Here is a 24,753-nt window from a genome sequence, read left to right as displayed (position 1 = left end):
GTTTGTGATAATATAACTGTCCCACCAGGACATGGCACCTAAAAAGTATGATACATTTTAAAAGGTTTTTAGAGATTCAATTCTAACAAGATTTAAGGTCACAGAGCTGGCATGAAGCAGAGGCAAAATTTGAACCCAGGTCTTTTTGTCAGTATAGCCAGTGATCTTTCCACAAGGCCACAGAGAGCTATTCTGCATATGTCTTTAAGTCCTTTCAGGCCTCGCAAGTGTCTTGATCAAAGCTGGCAAGCATTCACTGATTTATTCAAAATTTGTTGATCTCTTCCATATGGACTAAATCTAGGAAAGACAAATTTTGCCTTATTGCTGAACCAATATGAAATCCTCAGAGGTAATGGAGTTACATAAGATTATTCAGAAATTCTTTCCTTCTATGAAATATAGGAAAAAGCATTGATAGAAAGCTTATTTTTAGAGTCTATCCTATATATAAATACAATATGGATTGTGATTTATCTGAAAATCTAAATATTCTAGAATCCTGATATAACCCTCTTTGTTTTTGACCGAATTTGCTATCAGATAGGCCTGCCTCAGACTTTATTCAAACATATTTATTTAACAAATGCTATAAGGTCCTCTTAAAAGATACATCCCTCGATGAATTTGCTGTGGTGTGCCAGAAGACATCCAAAGGACATGAGCTCCCTTTCCTTTCTTTTACCTTGAATGAATTGCCAAATATATTCTTTGTGTGAAACAAACCTAAACCACACATGTTTGTCTTTCATGGCAAAAGCAAAAACAAAAACAAAACAAAACTAAGGTTTCAAGTAGTCATAGCCTCAATGTCTCACACACCTTGCTAGCACATGTGTTAGATGAGAGATATCACTGAAGAAACTTGGCTATTATATTTTTAAACATGTAAGAAATACATAAGCCTTCAAAAGATAAGCCAATTGTCTTCTTGAGTGTCCCACAGAAACATAACATCATCCCTAACAGTCCCTATTCCTCTCATACATAACCCATTTCCAACTTGAAATATGAATGTGCATTCCAAGTCTACTACCACCTGTAATGGGCAACTAAGCAATCCATGCTCACTCACTGCTGACAATTCGCAACATGACTGCAAAATTTACCTCTCAAGTTCTGCAATCTTCTTGTCCTTGTCATTCTTTTCATTCTCCACCTCCTTGAGGATCTCCAGCAACCGGTCGACTTCCGCTTGAGCCTTGCCACACTCATCACGGTAGTAAGATGCCTCTTTATCAAGTTGTTTTATTCGGTCTGCAAACTCGGGATTCATCCTGGAGTCATCTTCAATATTATGAGCCTTCAACATTATATTTTTAAAGAATGTAGTTAAGACAACAATTTAGAACAATAGGTAGTACAGTCACCAATGGCCCAGAAATTATCTTTGGAGAAAAAAATAATAACCATCAAGAATTATGGGTATACTGTCAGTTAAAAGGCAAAATGGAAAATGACATGTTTCAGCTACCTTAGAACAATGTTGATTTTAAATTATAATATAGCTTCACAGGAGAGTTTCTTTTATTGTTAATATTTTATTGCATTAAATGTTACTACTTTCAGGAGGTTTTTTCCCCACTAAGAAGTGGGAGATTAGTTGAGGGAGAGATTGTGACATCTTTATCCTGATGTTTTGGCAAGCAGAACTAAGACAATTCAACTCCTTACAATTAAGGAGGTGATTCATACCAACAGCTTCCTTTTCCAGTAGAGAAACTGAGATAGATAAAACAATATTAAATTATTTTTCCAAGAACCATCAAGGGTATATGTAAGGCAAGGAACATGTAAGAGACTGCTTGATCACTGAACACTTCATCCCACTGAGATTTTTTCAGCAGAAGATGTAGGTTGAGAGAAAGACTTGCAAGTGAGGAAGGGCTTTCCAGCTAACAGTCATACCCATAAATTCTTGTTCTCTTGATTAAATTTAACCTGAACCAGGAGGAGGATGAGCTAATTCATGAACAAGCACACAGACGAGAATCTGCAAACACATGCATGGGTGGGTGGCAGCTTCACACACAAAAACATACACAGGCAACAACACAGCAACAATACTGCAGAATAATTTGCAGCCAAAGTATTTGTGATTCTTGCGTGTCTGAAAGTGTGTTATGACTTTTTTTTCCCAAAATAAACTTTTGGCTGAAATATTCTCAGACAGATGGAAATAACACTGCACTGCAATGTTTTGCCTACCCCTTGTTTCCCATTATTCCTAATTGACTTCTTCAAAGAGTAGGCAGGGAAAAAACAAGTAGTTTAACAACAGTGCACATTCAACAGAGAAAGTTCAGAGAAGTCATATATGTGTGTATCTCCAAAATCCATATGTGAAATCATACAATGTTAACAATTTATTAGGACTTAAGTTGTTCTGCTGTCTTGCCATGTAGAATAGATGTTCACTGTATTTTTATATCTTTTTGTTTAATTTCAGGGAAAAAACAAGGCAAGCAAGCTACAGCTACTGTGGGGTTAAATGAATCATGCATGGTTAGAAAAATTAATACTAATACTACTTTACAAGGGTGACAGCTTTTGCAATGATTTAGTTGAAAAAAATTAAAAAATTAGTATAAAAATAAATTTCTTATTTATGACAAAATAATCATTTTTAGAATAATATTCTTGCATGTAACATATTATTTAAGCATGAGGATAGGAGGAAAATAATTTGCTTTCATGTTCTTTAATCTAAGATTTCCTTATTCAAGAAATAAACTCAACTACGCAAAAAGAACTTGGGAAAATTTATTAATTCAACAAACTCTCCAGTACTGGTTTATTTTCTTTTACCAACATTTCTCAGAGATAATTTATTTTTATTTACTTAGTATGTACACTGGATTTCATTCTACTAGATTAGTGAGCTTTTTCAGTATAATTAAAATAATCTAAAAGAGAATCCTGAGCTAATATGCCTTTAGAAGTTTATTTATCTAACAATTTTATTTTAAACTGAAGTAATGAACATTTAAATTTGTTAATCTCCACTTTTAAAATGTAGAGTAGATATTCTATTTTAAAAGAAAATAACTATTCCATATATCTATTTCTATTTGTATAAGAATTCATTACTCTTATATCAGAAAAGTGCTGAAAATACAGTTTTAAAAATTTCTAAGAAAGAGAAACAAAATGTTGATATTAATTCTCTTCCACTTTTATGCTATATTACCATTATTCTAGGCAGCTACAAAGATTTTCATGACATTTTCTCAAACTACCTGACCAAGAATATCAAGATCTTTTAAAGAGAACTCATGAATTGAGCTAGAAATGTGCAAAACAAACATAAATGTTTTGATTCCATGTTCCTGATTTAAGTTACGATTCCTTTCTTGATCCTGATTTAAAGATTCACAAAGAGCTAGCAGTTCAGTTAGCCACTGTGCTTTATTTTAGTTGCTTTTATTCTTATGATTATTATTATCATTATTTTTAATAAATGGGTACAGGATTACTAATTGTGAGACTTAGAATCTAAATCTAGCCCTGTGTCTTATGAGTACTACAGACAAAGGAGTTAGCCTCTCCAAGGACAACAAAAGCTATGAATAAAATAAACATGGGAAAGGTATTATTCATTTGTATTATTATGACTATTATTTAATGATATGCAACCCACCAGTAGAGCTTGTTATACAGCTAGGGTACTGGTTTATTTAGTTTTTCATCAAGATAGTACATATATCTTGGATAAGCCTCCCCACTAGGCTTACAGAAAAAGCAGTCTGCTGGTAGATGAGTATCTGAGCACATTCTTTATTTTAACTCTGTAAAGAGAAGGTAACCTAAAGCCAGTTTTCAATACCAGGTGAAATTAGATGGTTGGTAGTCTTTGCAACCAAACAAATGAATATGGTTAAAGGACACATGGGATGTTTAGAAGTACAGAAAGCCTAGGAAAAGACATGCCTGAATCTAGACCACTGTTGGCCTCATGATATTAAAGTTAGATCATGTTATTAAAACAGATCATAGTCAAGTTTACAGTTAGCCTGATATCAGTTAGATAATACTTGTAGGTGCTAATGACTCTTCCTTTTAAAAGAAATAAGCAACCACAAGAATACCTTGGAGTTAAATCCATCTCCATATCAATGATAGGTCACAATTCTTTGAAGGGTTATTAAATAAAGATGCAAATAGAAAAAAATGCAAATAGATACCATTTAAAAAATTTAAAGTCAATAGAAAGCTTTAAGAAAGAATCATATAGAGATGGATGAGTAACAGTTGCTTCTGGGTCATCACTAGGGTCCATGCGAAGAAGACTCAAGGGAGAGGAGTTTCCCATGACTGATAGCTGCTTAGTCCCAGATCAACCTGAGTTGTGAGGGCAAAAGTCTCCACAGAGTTCATAAAAGATACAGCAAGTAACCACCTCTATTCAGCTTCAGTCATAACTTTTCAGCTGATGGACTAAAATTGTTAACCAGTGTAGCATAAGTGTGTTATACTATGATATACAGACATGAGGATTATAGTATGCTAAAGAAATACAGGAGGAACTTGAGCTTATAAAGAAGTGCTTCCTTCCAAGTTATAAGGCCAGAGCCTACTCTAAAAATGAAGTGAAGGAAGCACTTTATTTGCATTTAGCAATGCTCTTGCCTTTTCTAATTATAACATGGATTCTTTAAGCTAGAATGGTAGCTACTGATGGGGATTAAAAGTAGGTAACAGAATTGGACCTAATATACTTTAGACACTACAGAGAAAAATAATAAATATATTTGAATGATCATTATCTAATAAATTCCTATCACAGCATTCTGACCCATTCAAGGTTTAAACTAAAAATGCACAGTAATTATTTTCCCTTGTGGATCTGTCAATTTGAAATTAATTCTCCCAAAGGTCAGGAAGTGACAGCCCATTTCATTCTAAGGCACATCAACTCTGTCCCCTCTCTTCATTTGTCAGGAATCTAGCTCTTTAAAATGCAAATTGGTGTGGATTTCATGGTTTTAGAAGCTATTTATCATAAATATAGGGAAGAACATTGTCACTTTCAAAGACATCTCCAGTCATCAAAACCAAAAAAATATTGATTAGCATTCTTTTCTTAAAGTAGAGATTTAATTTTGCTGATTAAACCAGTCAGTTTAAAGGGAAATTCAAGTATTTGGTTCTGTTTCAACATATTTCTGATCACTTTTAGAGCAGCTCTCAAACATCTCTCAGGAACACAGAAAACTGGGGAAAATATATTTCAGAAAAGTCTGTATTGCATATTAGATCAGTAAGTTTTGAGGGTCCCCCAATTATGTTTTCCTACATTTCCACATGTAAGGAAATTTCCCCACAAATGGAAATAATCAAAACAACTTTGGAGCCTCACTGATGTGGGCACGCCTTGGAATTTTGATGTGAACTGACTTTGAAAGTCTGAATCAAGCACAAACAAGAAATCTGGTCATGACTTAGGACAAAGAGAACATAACAATACCTAGTGGCTATTTAAATTATAGAATTTAGAACTATTTCAGGAAATAAGGCAAAGATTCAGGTTAATATTATACTTAAATTAAAGTTAAGAGCAAAAAGTGCCTTAAGCCAAACCAGAGATTGATAGTATCGATATGAAAAATCCCAAGTTTATTAATATTTCTTTGGTAAAGGTTGGATGTTGATTATTTTCAGTAAAATTCTAGTTCATCTTTCTGAGTGCCTAGAAAGGAAAGCATTAACTTTGGCCCAGAAACCTGCTGCAAAACTGGGCAGGGAATATTCAATTATAATATTATATAGCATTCTTTCTTTGAAATGGGGCTTAACAATTTTTAAAAAATCATTTCTTTCAAAATAAACAAATGATTAGTCATGATCATAAAGCACAAGCAGAACACTAACTAATGAGTCTGATGATTTTTCTTCCCTGCTACTTATGAGTTTCAGCAATAATTTGTTAAATTTATGCCCAGTGAAAATATGATTCTTGATTGCAGTACTTTGGGGGGTTTAAACATTCTTTTCATATCTAAGCAACAGAAAAGGGCATATAAACTACTTAAACATCGTATTTTACTTCAGTCTTCTAAAAGAAGTTCCAACCTTCACATAATTCTGTTATAAATAAGCCTTACTTTTTAAAATAAAGGTTTTAAGGGTGATTATAGAACTTCAATATATTATGAAATTTATATTTTAAGTCCAATTAATTAATACCAAATATAAAAGCTGAGCCTAAATAATACATTCAAAATCTAATAATGATATGTCTTTGAATCTTACACTACTTAGTTCTAAAGGAAACTATTCTTTTATAATTTTGGCTAAGTAAATCGGAATACTCACAATTTTCATATTCTAACAACTATTCAAAATGAAACTTTTTTCATAGATGGAACAAAGAGAATATTTTAAATAAATGAACAAATGTTCAAAATAATTTTTCTTATATCACACATATACAAAATTAAGAGAACCAACTGTATGCTTAACAGTTTTTAAGACCATATAAACAAAAATACAATTATAATGTAATCGTTTTTAACTATGGACTTTTCAAAAATTAGCAAAATAAAGAAATGAACTAATTATCTGGATGTTCTGAAATAAAACATGTGACTTCAAATCTTAATTATTATAAATATTACTTGAGTTCTTTAGATATTTGAAAGCCTAGAGCGAGTATGCTGTGTATATGTGTTTGTGTGTGCGTGTGTGTTTATATATGCTATGTACATGCTGTGAATTATCTCTTAAATAGTTTTAATTTTCTATTGTGTTGGGGGGAACTAGTCTATGAGTGAATCAAATAATTTTCGTAAATAGTCACAAAAATAAACCACTGTCCCTAAACTGACTGTGAAAGCATTTATAATACAGTCCGCCATGTCCTTGGGACTGCAAAGTCCTATGATGACCTATATATCAGGAAGACCTCACTGAACATTAACAAGATTTTCTTCTTTCTCTAGACTGGAAAAATGCTCGGTCTTTTTCTTATAAACTGTTACATAAAATGTGAGCCCTGCAAAAGATGCGTTTGCAGAAAAGACAGGATTTCAATGAGTGATCAGGCAAGGGAGGAAACTCACATGTGTGGAAATACATCAGAGTGGTCTCAAGTATGCCCTAGCCAGTCACCAAGTTGCCCTCAGTGCCTCCAAATCCATCATTTGCCTTGCAACAAGGATATACAATGCACTAAATTTAGGACTCAGAAGCTCTAAAGTTTTATTAAAAATTTATAAGAGACCTCTGGATACCATCTCTAGGCATAATAACTACTAGGGCTACAGCAAAGAAGGTATTTGAGCCTAATGAAAAAAAAATATTATTTGTTTGGAACTAAGAACTAAGAAAGAAAAAGAATTCAATTGAAGATAACCTACATAGTGTTTATATGACAAGACAAAACTCCTCCGGGAGTAGAAACTGGTAGTTAAGCTGCAGAAAGGTTATTATTATAAAAAATAATAAGGATACAAAGACAAAATTTTAGATTCCTAAGAAATGGCATTACAGCATCACTTAGTAGGTGACTAAAGTAAAAGACTTTCAAAAGTAGGTTTATTTCTACTCCAGGAAAAAAATGTTCCCAGGAAAACTTCGAAGTTGAATCTTTATTTACTCTGATTTAGTATAGATTTATGGACACAGAACTGACTGTAAAATGATCTTATTTAACAAAAACAATTAAGTTATAGTTCACCAAAATTTATAGGGTGGTCTTTTTCAAAATAAACATACAATAATAAAAGAAATTTCCTAGGTTCCAATAACTGGTTAGAAAATTAAAGAAGAAAAAAAAAAAAAAAGAAAGAAAATTAAAGAAGAAATACAGCATTCACCAAAAATTGATCTTACATAAATTTTTAAGTAACTTGAAAGTCTATAGATATCTATACAGATAAAGCTATATCTATCTATCTATCTATCTATCTATCTATCTATCTATCTATCTATCTAGTAATGCTTAGAACTACCCTTGAAATATCCCAGGCCTATAATAGGATAATGTTAAACCTCTACTGTAAAATATTTATAAAATAAATAAAAGTTGTATCAAGTTCATGAATTGGAAGAAATAATATTGGAAAGATATCATTCTAAAATTATTTATAGGCTGAGTATAATTTAAATTAAAATCACAAACAGTTGTGCTTTTCAGTTGACTCGGTGATCCTTAAGTTTACTTGGAATAATAGAAAATTAAAGGCTAAGAACACTAAAACAAGACAAAACAAAATAAAAAAATGAAAAGCAGAATTCGGGTGGAATTTGTTTCACTAGATACTTTAAAATATTATAAACCACAGTAATTAAAATTCTGACCCAACAAATAACAGACATTGATAAAACTGAACAGCTCAGAAACTAAGACATTCATCCAGATGAGAACTTAGTATCTGATGAAATAATATGAAGAACAGTGGTTAAAGAATTATTTGATAAATGGTGCTGGGATAATTAGTTGATCATTTAAAAATATATAATGTTAAAACTTCACCTCTCAACATGAATCAAAATATACTAAAGACTGATAAATGAGTTAAGCTGATATAAAAGGTAACATTAAAAATGTTTTAAATGTAAATGTCTATTCTTGAAATCAGAGAATGACTTCTGAGCATAAAGAAAATGAGAAAACTCTAAAGGGAATCACAGGTCAAAAAACCTAAAAATAGTTATAGTTTTATTTATTTAAAAAATTTAAGGGATCCCTGGTGGCGCAGCGGTTTAGCGCCAGCCTTTGGCCCAGGGCACAATCCTGGAGACCCGGGATCGAATCCCACGTCAGGCTCCTGGTGCATGGAGCCTGCTTCTCCCTCTGCCTGTGTCTCTGCCTCTCTCTCTCTCTGTGACTATCATAAATAAATTAAAAAATTAAAAAAAAAAAAATTTAAGTGAGGGGTGCCTGGGTGGCGCAGTCGGTGAAGCATCTGCCTTTGGCTCAGGTCATGATCCCTGCCAAGGTCCCGGGATGGAGCCCTGAGTCAGGCTCCCTGCTCAGTAAGGAGCTTGCTTCTCCCTCTGTCCTTCCTCTCTCTTGTGCTCACTCTCTTGCCCTATCTCTCAAATAAATAAATAAATAAATAAATAAATAAATAAATAAATAAAATCTTTTAAAAATATTGTCACAAATCTGACAAAGTTTCTATAAAAGCATAGAATGGCTCACACAAACAGTGGATGAAACAGTAAACTCAAAAACAAGTGTTTACATGACCAAAAGAAACAATTCACAGAAGAAAAAAACAAACAGCTAATAAATGTTTTAAAAACCTCAACCACCCTAAGCTCAACCACCCTAGTGATTAAAGAAAACAAAGTAAAAATGACCAAAAATAAAATCCAGCTATGCATTTATCCAAGTTATAAAAAAATGACAATTCTTGGTGTTGGTCAGGGTGTGGCGGAAAGGTTGCCTTTATCCAGTGCTGGAAGAAAAGTGTCATGGTAGAACGTCTCTAAAATTCAACAAGTGAGAACTATTAGGAGCTTTTAAAAATCATTGGCCAGAAATTTATTCCATGAAGAACACAGAAATGTAGGGAGATTAATACGGGATGATGTTTTTCTGAACATTATATACAGGCAAAAAACAAAAGGGGGGCAGAGATGAGCAATATTTGGGGAATGAGTAAATAGAGTAAAATATCACACAATCAGTAAGATAGTGTTTTGGAAGAATAATTAGTTACTGGAGAAAACGTTGATGATATGTTACAAAAACAGGATATACAATTTAATAAACATTGACATAGTTTGGTGAAAAGAAAATAAGAGTATTAAATGAGAGAAAAAAGAAAGGAAATAGAAGGAAAAAAGGAAGAAAGTGGGACTGGAGGGACAGAGGAGAAAGGAAAACTAGAGAAAGGAAGAAAGGGCAGAACAAGAATTACAAAAAGATGTCTTTGTAAAGAACCACCCAAATGCTCCTAATGATTATCTTTGTGCCAGGAGATACCCTGTCATTTTATTTTCTCTTATACTTCCATACTTTTGCAAATTCTCCACTGTGACCATATGTTATTTTTATAACCAGAATAACACAATTATTTTTAAAAGACTGTTAAGAATAGAAAATCCATCATGCTACATCCCTATCAGTCCAAAAAAGAACTGGACCCTGAGAATATCTGCACACAGGGAGAGTTACAGTAATGAGAGGCTGGCTATACTCCCAGGATGCCAAACCAATGGGTTAGCTTAATTAATTCAAGGAGAAAAGTTTGCTTTTGCTTCCTGGGGGCTTGCCACTGTGGTTGAAAAGTCTAATAAGTGCCGTATCATCAATATTCCTAGAAATGGTCTCAGAGTTAACAGAGCCATTTCTTCAGTCCTACCTATTCTGACAGGGATGCGAAAATCCTATCATGGTTCTAATAACTCTTTGCTGCTACAGGAAAAAAGCCCACCCCAGTTATCCTGAACACACCCAAAATGTGACATACCTAAGATTTTCTTCCTGGCCTTAACTAGTAAATGTGAAACAATTTCTGTGGGATTATTTTACATCTTTTAAAAATGACCTAAAGAAAATACTCATTTTTCCCAGGGTCAATTTTCAAGCTTAAAGATATTCCAGTCTTGTCTTTCTTTATCTACCCATTGTCTGGAGCCTGCTTATTAATATTTCCATTCAAGGGGCCTGGGTGCCTCAGTCAGTTAAGCAGTTAAGCATTTGACTCTTGATTTCAGCTCAGGTCATGATCTTGAAGTTGTGAGATCCGGCCCCACATCCAGCTCATGTGCTGGGCTTGGAGCCCACTTAGGATTCTCTCTCTCCCTCGGCCCTTCCCTCCCCCCCATATAAAAAACCAAAATAATAATAAATAACAATCCCATTCAAATATTAAGAGATAGGAAATATGGATTATTTTTCTTGCTCTGCTAAAAATCATATTTGGGGAAAGAGGTTAATAAAGATGCACCAAAAGGAAATTGAGAAATTCTGTTTGCAAAAATAAAATTTGTTTTAAAGAATGGGGGGTGGAGGTTGAATCTAATTAAATATATCCAAGCAGTGTGTATCATGCTGTATGTATCCTGGAATAGCAGCTTAACAAAAAGTTGTTGCCTAAATTGCTTCCTTTATCTATGCTATTCCATTTTCCCATGATGGGAATTCATAAATAGGAGGTAATTAGAATGCATGATAGCAGAGATCACATCTGCCAAATGACAAATTCTGGTCACCGTTAGGTAATATTTCACCCAGTTAAGCCAGTTGAGTTGACAAAACAAAAAGGTCTTTCTTCTTTAATAAGTTAAAGAAACAAATAAACTGCTTCATATAAATGCACACCTGTCATTAGGATAAAAAAATCAGTGGTGGCATCTGGGCCAGCCATTTTACATGTATTTTTACTAGTTACCTGTTTTGTGTACCATTAAGCTATAATCAAAATTGTTACTATCTGTTATTAGGAGGCTATATTTTAGTTTGTCCTCAGCCAAATGACATGTTTTTAACTCTTACAAAACCCACAATAATGTTAGGCATTTACCAATCTCAAAGAGCATAGCCCTATTTTTAAACCTAAGCCTATTTTAACTTCTATCATTTGGATGTAATTTACATCGAGTTGCTTGCTATTTTACAAATGCTATCCCTTTTCACATAGGTAATTCTGAGTTAAAAGGATCTAAGAAAGAGTTCCATGAGCCTAGATCTGCAGCTGACCTCCACTTTTCTATAGCCTTAGGGTTGAAGTTAAGAAGGAGGTAATATCAGTGCTGGCCATATTTTCTTAAGTTCTTCATTTTTAAATTTCACATTCAAAAGAAATGGCAGTGGCCTTTGCACAGGTCATTTCCTTTGACAGAAAGGAAATGGGAAGAGACTCATAAATATTTTTGAAATCTCCCATGTATGGCACACCGTGACATGTGATCAATAGATCCTCATGCTTTGATATGTTACAGCGGGAACTTTCAGAAATGACTTACTGGGTTGTACATCTGATTGAACAACTGCTCAGCTTGCTACATTGCAAAGTTGGGGAGGCATTGAAGCACAGACAGGGAAAGAAGGAAAGATCCAGAAAAACAGTATTAGCTCAACAAATCCAGTGCATTTGCACAGACGAACTGGTTGTTAAAAAAGAAGAAATTTCAGTTTCTAAACATTCCACAGTGAAAGTGAGAGGCTCTAGGGAAATAGAAATGTTGACTTTGGCTCCTAAAAAAGAATAGCTGGAATAAGAAATTTAAGGTTTGTGTTACTTTCCCTTTCTCAAGTTAAATAACCCATGAAATAAAGAAAGCTGTCTACTTTTGATGATACATGAAGTGCCGGCCTCTAGCAATGAATCAGAAGAAGTACTTTTGGCCAAGCCTGCAATTTATTACCTGAACTTCAAAGATAGTAATAATAAAAGATTAATTAAATCTTATCATTGAATTTATAGCTCTTCTTTTATATTAACACAAGCCTGAAGTTTCTATTCAATCTAAGTTTAGGAAAATATAGATCAGCAAACAGCAGGTTAGCAATAGCAAAATATCAGTAAGCAAGACATTACAGGATTAACAGTTAATGGAAGAAGAAAAAAATTAAGTCAGCAAGAAGAATAAGGGAACCAAAATACAGTATTATCCACTGCCCATTACCAGCTTCAATTGTTAGTTCATAATTAATAAAAATGTAATTTTCATGACTATCTTATTATGTTCCAAGTGCTTTTGAATTTATAAAGCTCTTCAGTCTATTTTGTATAGAAGATTTAAATTTTTGTGGATTTAAATGTAGTGATTATTATCTTACATATCACTCACAGATGCTATTTCTTAAATACCTACATCATTCACTTGGGGGTCAACGTCAAGGGGCCGAAGGTAAAATACTATAGGAACTTTCACTTTGCTATAAGCTGAGACATGTGCCTTTGAAGAGCCTGAATTTTTCATTTGTTCAACTTTGATGAACTAAAATGACAATTTTACCATGGTTAAAAAAACCCACTCTCCTCAAAGATGATATTAATTGGAAAATTACCAAATCATAACATTTTGGTTTGTTGCTTCTCAACTGATTCCTAGTCAGATAAGGTAAACTTACTTCTATACACTGAACATCACATATTCTTTTAAAAGACAAAATTATCCACATGTCACTAAAGAGGTTCTTCTCAACCCCTTTGATGTTTAAGATTAATAAATGAGCTAATTTGTAAAGCACACTCATAACTTGTTGTGCATTACATCATTTTATCAACCTCACTAGTATCAGTAAAACTTTCCTCACATGTGGATATCTGATGGCATTGTTGTTAAGATGGGAGATGTAATGTGTAAGGAACAGTTCCTTTTCTGCCTGTAACCATTTTTCATAATGAAGTATTTGCCGACTTAACAGTAAAGGGTTAAAAGTAACTAGGCATGTGAATGTTCTCCACAAACATTTATGTAAAAACTCACCTTACCAATGTCAAGAATTGTTCATAAGGCAAAAATAAATTTAAATCACAATTTGGATTCCATTATCACTGGCAAACAAGATTTCTGTTCAGTTAAACACATCTATGATGTTGTGTACATTTTATGGCAAAAATACATGGACGCACACAAATCTTGAGCAAAATTCCATTGGGAATTCATGGTTTATTTATGACATAATAAAACTATTATGTTTTCAGCTTTCATTTAGTAACCCTTTATATTTTATTCACAAGTCACATACCCTTTTATTTAAAAGGAGGCCCAGACACTCCTTAAGCTTTTATAGCTGCTTATTTTTCCATGAGTAAATGATGTGTTTATATGTATATTCACATACTGCTGGCCTATACTTTCAAATATTTCATGTAGATCTCAATTCTTTTTAAGGTGATGGGTACTTGAGGTTTTTACAGAACTATTTATTAGCAGAAATTAAAGACTACTAGAAAAAGTATTTTAAACTTTTGAATTTCGTTGATGCTAGAGAGCCAAAAATAACAAAATAGCATCTGCAGGTTAGGTATGAAAATATTTAAATTATAATTACCTTATTTAATCTCACTGTACTATTCACTTAGGAGATAGTATAATCCAACACATTATTTATATACTTAGAAATAAGTTATCTATTCATAAATTAAACAGGTCCTTTACAGCAAGACAACCATATTTGTTACTTTAGTCCTGGTGATGTGGTAAAATGTTAAAATATTGTCGGAAATAATGCTAAAATATTTACAGGATTTCCTTTGTGAATTTTAGCACACAATATATACCTGAGAGTTTAAGGAAAACACATACCCTGAGTGATTCTTTGGGCAAGTCAGAGCTACACTGAAAGAAATTAAATTGAAATGCATAGACATTCACTTATTAAACTATTCAAGTTATATACATGGAAACTGTGTCAATATGTGAATCTCTTCCTTCTAATTACTAGAGGATCGCAAATTCCATAGGTGATATACACTAAAAGGAAGTATGTCAAGCATGTATCTGCAGAAATAATATAGGTGGTGACCTCAGCTACATAAGTGGCTACACAGAGTTGATGAAGGTATCTTTCATGGCCAAGTCTAATTGAGATCCTCCTTCAGGATTCAGCACAATACAACTGAGGTAAGCTAATGCAAAACGAGTCAATGAAATTCTCTCACAATTATTTTAGAGCCTGCCTTGTGATCACAAAACTGTTCATTAAATTAAAAGTACCTTTCCTAGGTTCATTTCTTGATACATACATGCATGTATAACATATTACAGAATCCATTCATATATGTGTCAAGAATGTATTATCATACACCCAATGTGTAAATAGCCAAGTCAATTGCCACTTAAGCATCCTCAAATGGGCAATTTAAATTCTTTTACTTATTTTTTTAAGATTTCTGCTTAACTAGAGATTGCTTGAAATAAGTTAGATGCTGAGTGGATGGGAAGGTAGATTTTACAATACAGAGATTTTCTTGCTGTTTTGCTGTAGAGGGATTTGATGTCTATCTTTTTTAGTAAGGAAACTTTAAAGGTATGAAATTTCTCAGGACAATTTCCTAAAATTCCTTGGTAAAGTGAACAGAGTATGATCACATTTCAGTTATATATTGTTTCTTACAAAATAGTATATTCAATTTTTAAATATTCAGAATAATTTCTCCACAGATATGATGCTTTAACATCCCTATCATCTACATCATATATTTTCATAACTTTAGCAAATAAATCCTCGTTCTAGTTTGCTATAAATTATAGTCAAATTTTATTATATGCTTTGCTTGGTTATTTAAATTTTTATCACCTCTTTTGAATAAGTTTATAAGTTGTCAAAGGGAAACAAAATGCTTAAACTCATAAAGTTATGAGTTTTATGTGAACAATGAGTGCAGACGTACCAAACAACACAGGGAAAAAGTCGAAGGAACGATGCATGACTGGAAATGTACTCCACAAAAATGTCCAGTTCAGAAAAAACATGTTAATGCTGCAATGTAAAGATCCTGTTTTCTTTTCCAAAGTCTTCTACATTCAACAAGCTTTCTAAGACATTAAGGTTATATTTTGGTTAAGTATAAATAGTCATCCCACAGATATTCTAGGGACTTCCTCAACTACTAGGGTGGACTTCTAGAAATTTAGTATTCTCAGGTAAACTTTTACAAAGTTCCAATACAAAAAGTGACCTACGTCTTTACGTAGTAAAAGTTTATCAATATATAATGGGACTCCGGATTCTTTGATTTGTTATAGTTTCATTCGTTTTTTTTTAATAGTTGAGATTTACCCAGAGAATAACAGCTTATTTTTATATTTTTTTACTTCCACTACTATTTTCATCTATTTTGCAAGTTTTTTTCAGACAGGAAACCTAAGATATTTTTTCAGGTTCACTGGCCAATTCGATGCAGACTTCATAAGTTAAGAGTGCCTAATTCTCTTATGAGCAGACAGCAAAAGATAAGGGGTTTGTTTCTCTGCAAAATATCTCTTCCTTTTCCATTTTATAAATTCATTGTAAAATGAGCATTTTTTTCTTGGACTTCACTTACCTTTTTCAACTGTGCTTCCAATTTGCTACATTCTTCTTTCTTTTGTTCAATGGCTATTTCTAGAGATTTTAATTTGGAGTCCCTTTTCAGCCCTGCTGAGGCTAATGAAGATGCATGTTCCTTGAGGTCAATTAAACTAGACTGAAAAGAAAGAATACTAGTAAGTAAAACACTGCAATTTCTACTGTCTTCAATTTGAATACACTGATTCTCTGCGTAGTAATAAAGTATGCATTAGACAGAAAGGGTAAATATAGTCTTACTAAGGTAACAATAGCAGGCTCTGGCCAGGAAATTAAAATTGGCCAGTTTGCAGAACTGAGCAGGATCTAATTGCAGTAGAATCAAATGTGACCAAATAGTGTGGTCAGTAAATGCATGTTTCACATCTCAAAGTCATGCTAATGATGTAAGTCCCAAGGTGGTCTTTGCATGTCATGACAAAACAGATACCCTGAACCTTCCATTTACATTTATTGCTGTCAAGTCGTGCAGACTCTAAGACAAATATGAAAGAAAATACTGACTTTAATGCTTTCTCCCCAAAGGGCAAACCAAGTATAAAAGAAGCATCCTGTTAAGTTTTTATCAAATTCCATGTCTTTAACATAAAAATAACCAATGATTTTTTTAAATATCTTCTATTTTAGTTATTTCTTCTATTTAGTTAATAAAGGACAAAGTTATTTTAAAATTTAGAGTAGATTTTACATCCCAGTCCTTTGTAAATCCAAATTCAACAGATATAATGAATCTTCCCAACTCAGACATGGGTTTGCCTAAATTGTTCCACTTATCAATCATGCTCAGAAACCAAGAGCTCTCCTGGATAGCCTGAATTTCAAAAAACAAGGAACTAAATCTATGTATATATCATGAAACAGAATTTTGCTTAGCTAGGAAAGCAATGTCTATCATCAAATATGAACTGATTAGCAACATCTAACAATGTAACTAAAATATTCAGGTAATACCCAAAATCAGACCTTTTAAGTTTCCTTTATATCCATTTGCAGCACCTAGAAAGACACTAAGCACAGTGGCCACTCAGTAGATGATATTAACTGATATGTGTCTGGGCTACTTCCTGGGCCCTGAAATAACCTTATTGATGAAGATAATATCACTATCACGCAGCAAACTACCCAGCTCTTAATAACCCTCTGAAGGATAGGGTAGCCACTCTCATTTTTCAGGTCAAGAAACTGAGGTTCACATGAACTGTCTTCTCCAAGGTTCCTGACCTACTAAAGGAAGATACAGGTCTCAAACCCAGAACTCCGACTCCAGTTTCAATGCTCTTTATCATACCATTCCCACAGAAATAATAAAGGACCTTACAATCCAGGCGTTTTTGTCATGACGAAGGTGATTATCACCCCAACTAAATTATAAGCTGACAACAATTATATGTTGTTTTTCTTTGTACATTTTAAATTGCCAGGTCTCCAGCAATTGCACTGCTGGGGATTTACCCCAAAGACACAAATGCAATGAAAGACTGAGACACCTGCACCCCAATGTTTATAGCAGCAATGTCCACAATAGCCAAACTGTGGAAGGAGACTTAGCATCCATTGAAAGATGAATGGATAAAGAAGATGTGGTCTACATATACAATGGAATATTACTCAGCTATTAGGAACAATGAATACCCACCATTTGCTTCAACATGGATAGAACTGGAGGCTATTATGCTGAGTGAAGTAAGTCAATCGGAGGAGGACAAACATTATATGGTCTCATTCATCCAGGGAATATAAAAAAATAGTGAAAGGGATTAAAGGGGAAAGGAGAGAAAATGAGTGGGAAATATCAGTGAGGGTGATAGAACATGAGAGACTCCTAACTCTGGGAAACAAACAAGAGGTGGTGGAAGAGGAGGTGGGTGGGGGGACAGGGTGACTGGGTGACGGGCACTGAGGGGGGACTTCACGGGATGAGCACTGGATGTTATGTTGTATGTTGGCAAATTGAACTCCAATAAAAAAAAAATACCAAAAGAAAGAAAAAGAAAGAAAGAAAGAAAGAAAGAAAGAAAGAAAGAAAGAAAGAAAGAAAGAAAGAAAATAGATAAATAAATAGCCAGGTCTGATAGCTTTATGTGTCAACTTAGCTAGGCTATAGTCCCCAGTTATTCAATCAAATACTAATCTAGTGTTGCTCTTGAGGTATTTTGTAGATGTAACTAACACCTACCACCAGTTGATTTTAAAGGATATTATTCTCCAAATCTGGGTGGGCCTGATGCTATCAGTTGAAAGGCCTTAAGAGCAGGACTGAGGTTTCCCTGAGAAGGAAGAAATCCACCTGTGGACTACTATATCATTCCTGTCTGGAGTGTTTCCAGCCTGCCCTTCCTGATGGCCTACCCTATGAACTTCAGACTTGCCTAGCCAGTACCCCCTATGTAAACCAATTCCTTGCAATAAATTTCTTAATATGGTTAAATTTCTTAATATAGTTCTGTTTTTCCGGTAGAACCTTGACTGACACTCCCATCCCAACAGCAGAGCAGACATATTACTATACAGGAACAATAAATGTTTGCTGAAATGCCTGTCTGAAATCATATAATGTAGGCATTGTTTACAAAATTATTTTCATTTAAAGCTATGCTCCACAATGCCATCAATATCGCATTTCAAGTGTAGATGGATAGATAGACAGACAGACAGACAGACAGACAGATAGGTTTTAAGGTCAAATCCATGAAAAACACTTGCAATCAGTTATTCAAATTGCAAATAAGGTCAAATCATGCCTTCTGTCACATACCAACTACAGTAATTATAGATCCCCCAAGTTAGAGTTAACAGCAAAATTGTAGGAAGAAGATTTACATTCCTTAGTTTCATATCAAAGAAATAATCTCCTCTGTAAAAAAAAATAGTGTGCTTACATTTTAGGGAATATGCATTTTGTTTCTATTATTCTCCCCCTCTTGGATTCCTCATTTGTATAGAATGACAGTGCTTTAATTTGTATAGAATTATTCTATACAAATTAAAACCCAAGGGTTGAGGTAATAATCTGGAACTGGAAAATGAACAACAATGCAGTGATACAGCCCAATAGGAGGAAAAAATCTGTAACAGCCTAAAGGAGATGAACATTTCCTATGGACAAAAATATGTACGAAGGGGCCAGTTGTAGACAATAACACATATCTCAGAGTTTTGGAGATTGAACAAAATAATATGCGTTGCTGCTTCTCAAACTTCTCCATCAAAGTATCCCGAAGTAAACTAAAGGAGTTACAGGTATCTCTCAGATCGTGGGGAGTATAGCCCAATCCATCCTTTCCATAACCCCCAAGCAAGAAATTTCTTTAAAGTATATTGTTTTACTTTAAAAATGCATGTAGGATTTGTATTCTGCATCCATGTTTGCTCTAGCATGAAAATATTGTTTTAAATTATTTATCATAATGTAAAATCAATATTCCAGAAGACAAATTTAACCTATACTTTGTGTCCTGTATGGTACCATATCCTCAAACCTGGAAGTATTGAGTGATCTGGTTGAGAAACACAGATGAATGTAAAGCACCCAACAGAAGGGATTATTAGCATATAACAGGCCCTCAGGAAGTGGCGATGTTATTACTATTATTGATATTGTTGTTATCCCAAGCAAAAGATCATGGGACATTGAAAAAATACAGAATCCTCTAAGCCACACAAATGTGAAAGACATCAAGAAAACTTTCAAGGAGCTGCATCATATGCAATTAGAGTAGAGACGACAGCATAGGGCATTCTGATGAGGGGAGTTACAGTAAATATTTTCCTTTGAACTCAGCTTTGCCAAGGAAAGGCTTTGGGGAAAGCCTTCACACTGCCCCTGAAGCTCACTCTCTAGTCTCTTGAGGCTCCCATAAATAGGACTATCAGTGTGGTCCATTTGTTCTTCCAAGACTCACCTCTTTTTCAGTCAGTTCAGCTTGTAAAGCATTGACCTTCTCTTTCAGATCTTTGTTCTCTTTTCGGAAAGATTCTATCTCTTCTAGTCTTTCCCGATCATCTCTCTCCCGCTGTTCTTTCAAACGCTCAATTATTCTCTCCTGTGAGGCAATCATCAAAAAAAAAAAAAAAAAAGTGAGAAACCATCAGTGTGTGTGCCAAGGCATGATACAAAAGGAAATGGGAGGCAATAAATGTAAGAAATGCTCTACACAAGTCAACACATGCAAGATAGTCAAACTTGGGTTTGTGAAGAGAGTCCTTTCCCATTATAGCATTTGGGAAAGACAATCAATATGGCTTTTGGCGTACTAATAAAAGTTATCATCACAGTGTTGCAAGGGACCTAAATGTTCAAGCTCTGAGGCTGTTCTTGGTTCATGGTAGTACTTGGAAAATTCCAAAAGCAGTTCCAGAAGGGGGAGGTTTAGGCACCAAGAATCTGGACTTAATAAAGCCTTTAATGGAAAGTAGAAGAAGTAGAACTAACCTTTTGGTTCAACCCTCTTTGCTTGGCTTTCCCATTCGATATCAAAGAAACTTCCTTGGTTTATGAAGACTCTTCTCTGGCTAGAAAGGGGATCTAAGTGGTGCAAGACCTAATAAGCCCTCTAGGACTTAGGTCTGAACACACAATGAAAATTGAAACAAAATAAAGAATGAGCTCATTGGATAAGTGATTTTCTAATGTGCCTGGAGATTTTCATTTTCCTCCATATTCTTTCAATGAGTTCTTGGGAATCAGTAGAGACTCCAAAAGAGTGCTTGAATTTGACAAAGTTCAAATAGCAGTTTTCCTTTACTGAGAGCTTACTACATGCTAGGCACTACAATGTGCCCTTCTCCATCTATACCTCAACACAACTCCAAGCTCTGAACCAGTGCTACTAGTAACATTATAGTAGGAAACCCAGGTCCAGAGACCAGCTAACTCATCCAAGGTGACCTAGTGCATAAACCAAAGGCACACCCTAGCATCCCTGAGGCTCTCTGAGTCTTAGTCATATTCATGAGACCACACTGCCATAAACATATGCATGGTGCCACCTAAGGAGATCTGAGAACCTTGCTGCCCTTGACTTACATGCTAAAATGAAAACACTACTCTGGTAGACATGTTTTCCAAAAATGTGGAACCTTACCAGTATCAAAATAAAAGCCCTTTTCTTTTTAAGCAAAATTCCAGTGGGGTAAATTTTGGGTTATATTTATAAAATTTGTTTTAAATTTCCCAACACATATCTGAACTTCCCTTCAGATGGCGATATTAAAATTACTGGTGCAATAACTACTCTTAAGGATGTAGTATGAGATAAGGCCTGATACATAAGACAATGTAAAACAGTATGTGATGCAGAGGGAAGTTAGTTTGAACACTTAGCCTGTGATTTAAGATCCCCCAGGGAAGCAAATGTTCTACTCCAATGACAATAATTTATGTATCTAATGCTTTCAAGGAAAAAAAGAAATATCGTTATTGTTTTGCAATTAGTTAAAAACACTTTAAAATGAAGTATAGTATTACAACAGTGGAGGTGGAAACAGAACAAATCAGTCTACTAATTGCCCACATTTGTTTCTTCTTAATTCTAGTTATAGTCCTATTTGACTCTGTCCATGACACTGGTGATTGGATGATTATGCCATCTATAAAAGGAGAAAATGGCCTCAGTGCACAGGAAGTCTCTCAAGGGTTTTTACAAATTTTAGCAACTGAGCCCTTATTGCTTTATGCCTGTACTCATTGCAAAAACATCACCCACCAGGCCCTCTCCATGCCATCACTTCCATCACATGAGCTGTTGGAGTGACTTTTTTTTTTTTTTTAAGTCCCAAACTGACTATGTCACCTCACTATTTGGAAACTTCCCAGGAATTGCTCTGGCTGGATCATGTGGCATTTATTCCCACTCAGCCCCTTCATATGGTTTTACTGCATGTCCATCCTCCCAGCCTAGCTTTCCAAAGGGCAGCACTCAAATCCTGTGACTCTTTTAACCTGGGCTGGGCAAACTGTCTGGCATACAACAGGCAATTACAAAGGCTGAAGGAAGGAATAAGAATTCAACATAGGCATTGCCTTAGCTTCAAAAGAAGGGAAATAAAATTAAGTATGTGTGTTAACATCCAGAAGGTGCCAGAATCATTTGGTAAGTAGGCTGATTCACTCTAAGCACTTGTACTATTGACTGGGTGTCGATGACAAAAAAAATCAGCAAGCACTATAATGTTTTTAAGTGTTATTGATGATTCAGTACTACAAAATATTTCTCTGTCAATCACAAAACTAATTTAACTGTCGGCCACGCAGGGCCAGATGTCAAAAACATGTGTTAAAAGGCCCTAATATGCCATGATCTACTTGATTAACAACTAACTTGCAGAAATTCCAACAATGTGTTCTTGTTTTAGTCTTATTTGCATTGGCAAGTGTTTCTTGTGCACTCATCTGGCTCTGCACAGGTCTAATCTATTTGTGCTTTATCACTGAGTGGGAACTGAATTACAGTGGCCTCCGGCACTGCTATCTGCCTTTCTCAACTGCTTATCTGCTATGTGGCTACAGAAAGGCTTGGCGAGACCAGTTTTATAAATACTGCGGGTTCCATCTCTTGAGCTTCTGTGTGTCGATCCTAGAACTAAGTCATACTCAATCTTGACTTGCTAAGTGGCATTATTTTTTTGCACTGTGAATATGTATATATATTCCTAGAAACTAAAAGGAATAACACACTCCCCAGAAGGTCATAATTCAAGTGGAATGGTGAATAGTACCTAATAGGTTCTATTCATCAACCAAATGACAGCAAGTAATTAGATGTTCTTGTGAGTCCATGATTTTTAATTAATCATTTTAATTTTTGTACCATATCTTGTTCCAGGGGATCTGTTCAATTAAATGTGGATAAAACTGGAACTTGTGAGGGAAGGGCCATTAATGGTAATTATGTTGTTGTCAAAAGCACAATTATACAATTATCAGAAGGTTTGAATTTCAGTCCCATTCCATCACCAGTGAGCTGAGTAGCCTTCTTGGGATAGTCCAGGGGAGGCAACAAAGTCCCAACAAAGGGCCAACTTAGACAGATTAGAAGTGGCTTCCTGGATCATTGGGTTGAGAAGTTAACATGCACCATGGTCTATCCATGACATCCACCTAGAACCCAGAAATGGGGAATGGTGCTATATCTGTCCAAAATGTTCATTTCTGGGCAAGTCATTTCACCTCATTAAGGCCAGTTCCCATCTTTAAAATGGAAGAGCATAGGTTTGGTATTTCTCAAAGTGTGGTCATCTGACCACTTTCATCAATCATTGGGCATGCTTTTAAAAATCACAGGTTCCTTGGCCCCATCACGAAGCAATTGAATCAGAATCACTAGGAAATGGGACCCAGGAAACTACATTTTAAGAAGCTCCCTAGATGATAAGATTATTTGGATATATACAAAAGTTTGATACTGGAATAGTTAAAAGGAATCTACTATTCTTTGTTCCATGATAAAAAAAAAACACACAAAAACACAACAACAAAAAAAAACCTTGCCTGTTTCTATCCAATGTTTTTGTGCTTTTTCAAATGCACTAACATTCTAATTTTGGCACCCTTTGAAAATTGCCTTCAAATAACTGATTTGTGTTTTGTTTTTATTCTTTATTACTGTGAAAGGCTAAAAGTCAATTGCAAATAAGACTTGAAAACTAAGAGCCTACAGGCCAAAGCCAGCCTACATCATATTTGGCTTGAGCATCATATTTTAAAAACTGAACTTGAATGGTTTGAGGCAGGTCAAGGACTCTGCAGCTTGTTACAGTTGTCAGCAATCCCTACTGTCTCACACCAAACCTACTTTCCTTATTTTTGTTCTCTGCCTCTCCCCTCAAGGTTTCTATCTAATCAACTCCTCCTCTGATTGCCCAAATCAGATTCTATGTGCCTGAGATTATGGATTATCAAGGTGGTTTCAATTAGAGGTCAACTAATTTAAATGTATATTTTGAAATAAGATACTAAGAGAAGATGCTTGCCCCATGTGATACAACTGTTAAGTGGTGGCATGAGTATGAGGGGGGCAGACTCCCACAGACCTCAGCCTTCCTTCCCAGTCACCCCCTCAGTCTCAAAGGAAGTGCTTACATAAAAGGAGTAATTTCAGATTTGGAAATTATTTTGGGATTTAAACTAGAATAAATCAAATCTTAATAGGGCCAGGGGAAAAAAAAGATAAAATCTTGCCAAGAATCTGTGACACGGAAAAATTATATGGTACATGTTTACTTCTGTAAACTTGCAGAAGGAAATTGAGAGGTACTAATGTACTGACATCACATCACTCAAATATTGCAAACAGGATACAGAATCATTAATAATCTTTGAACCAATATTCCCTTATTCAAAATTTTACAAAAAAAAAAAAAAAACAACCACAGAGTTTTGGTAATAAATTCTAGAAAATTCAAAAAAGAATATTTTCCCTGAAAAATCATCTTATTTATTCTTATAAGTTTTCAAGTAAAATCTTATATCTTTATAATTTAATATTAAAGTTATAATGTTATAATTTCTATCTAGCCATAAAATTATGGCTCTTCTTTTTAGCATCTCTATTTTTTTATGTAGTGCAATGGCTCTCAGATTACAGTGACCCCCACAATGACTGGATGTTCACTCCAGGAACTTGCTAAAGTTCAGAATCCCAGGGCCCCTCAAGGTTATGATTTAGTAGGTATAGATGGAACCTAATAATTTAGATTTTCAACAGGCACCTCCTGATGATTCTGACAAAGTAAAAGAAGCCTTCTCTAAGATACACTGGCTTTAAAAATCTGTG

General features: G+C 34.5%; 1 protein-coding gene across 19 annotated transcripts in view; it reads right to left on the bottom strand.

Annotated features, from left to right (window-relative positions):
- The window catches only part of ERC2 (ELKS/RAB6-interacting/CAST family member 2), a 904,872-nt gene that overhangs the window by 456,979 nt on the left and 423,140 nt on the right, over nt 1–24,753 (bottom strand). For 16 of the 19 annotated variants that reach the window (XR_007404126.1, XR_007404127.1, XM_049097733.1 and 13 more), the window contains 4 exons: nt 19,882–20,022; nt 15,957–16,097; nt 11,923–11,958; nt 1,110–1,303 (listed from right to left, as the gene is read on the bottom strand). Coding sequence is in view for 17 of the 19 variants with exons in the window: in XM_049097733.1 (XP_048953690.1) it covers nt 1,110–1,303; nt 11,923–11,958; nt 15,957–16,097; nt 19,882–20,022 (512 nt within the window). In the remaining 2 variants the exon portion in view is untranslated. The remainder of the gene's footprint in view (nt 1–1,109; nt 1,304–11,922; nt 11,959–15,956; nt 16,098–19,881; nt 20,023–24,753) is intronic. The other 3 variants (XM_049097736.1, XM_025456239.3, XM_025456245.3) reach the window with 1 other exon arrangement.

This window comes from Canis lupus, chromosome 20 (genome assembly GCF_003254725.2).
Source record: "Canis lupus dingo isolate Sandy chromosome 20, ASM325472v2, whole genome shotgun sequence".
NCBI classification, from domain to species: Eukaryota; Metazoa; Chordata; class Mammalia; order Carnivora; family Canidae; genus Canis; species Canis lupus.
This window is presented reverse-complemented; position numbering and strand designations above follow the sequence as displayed.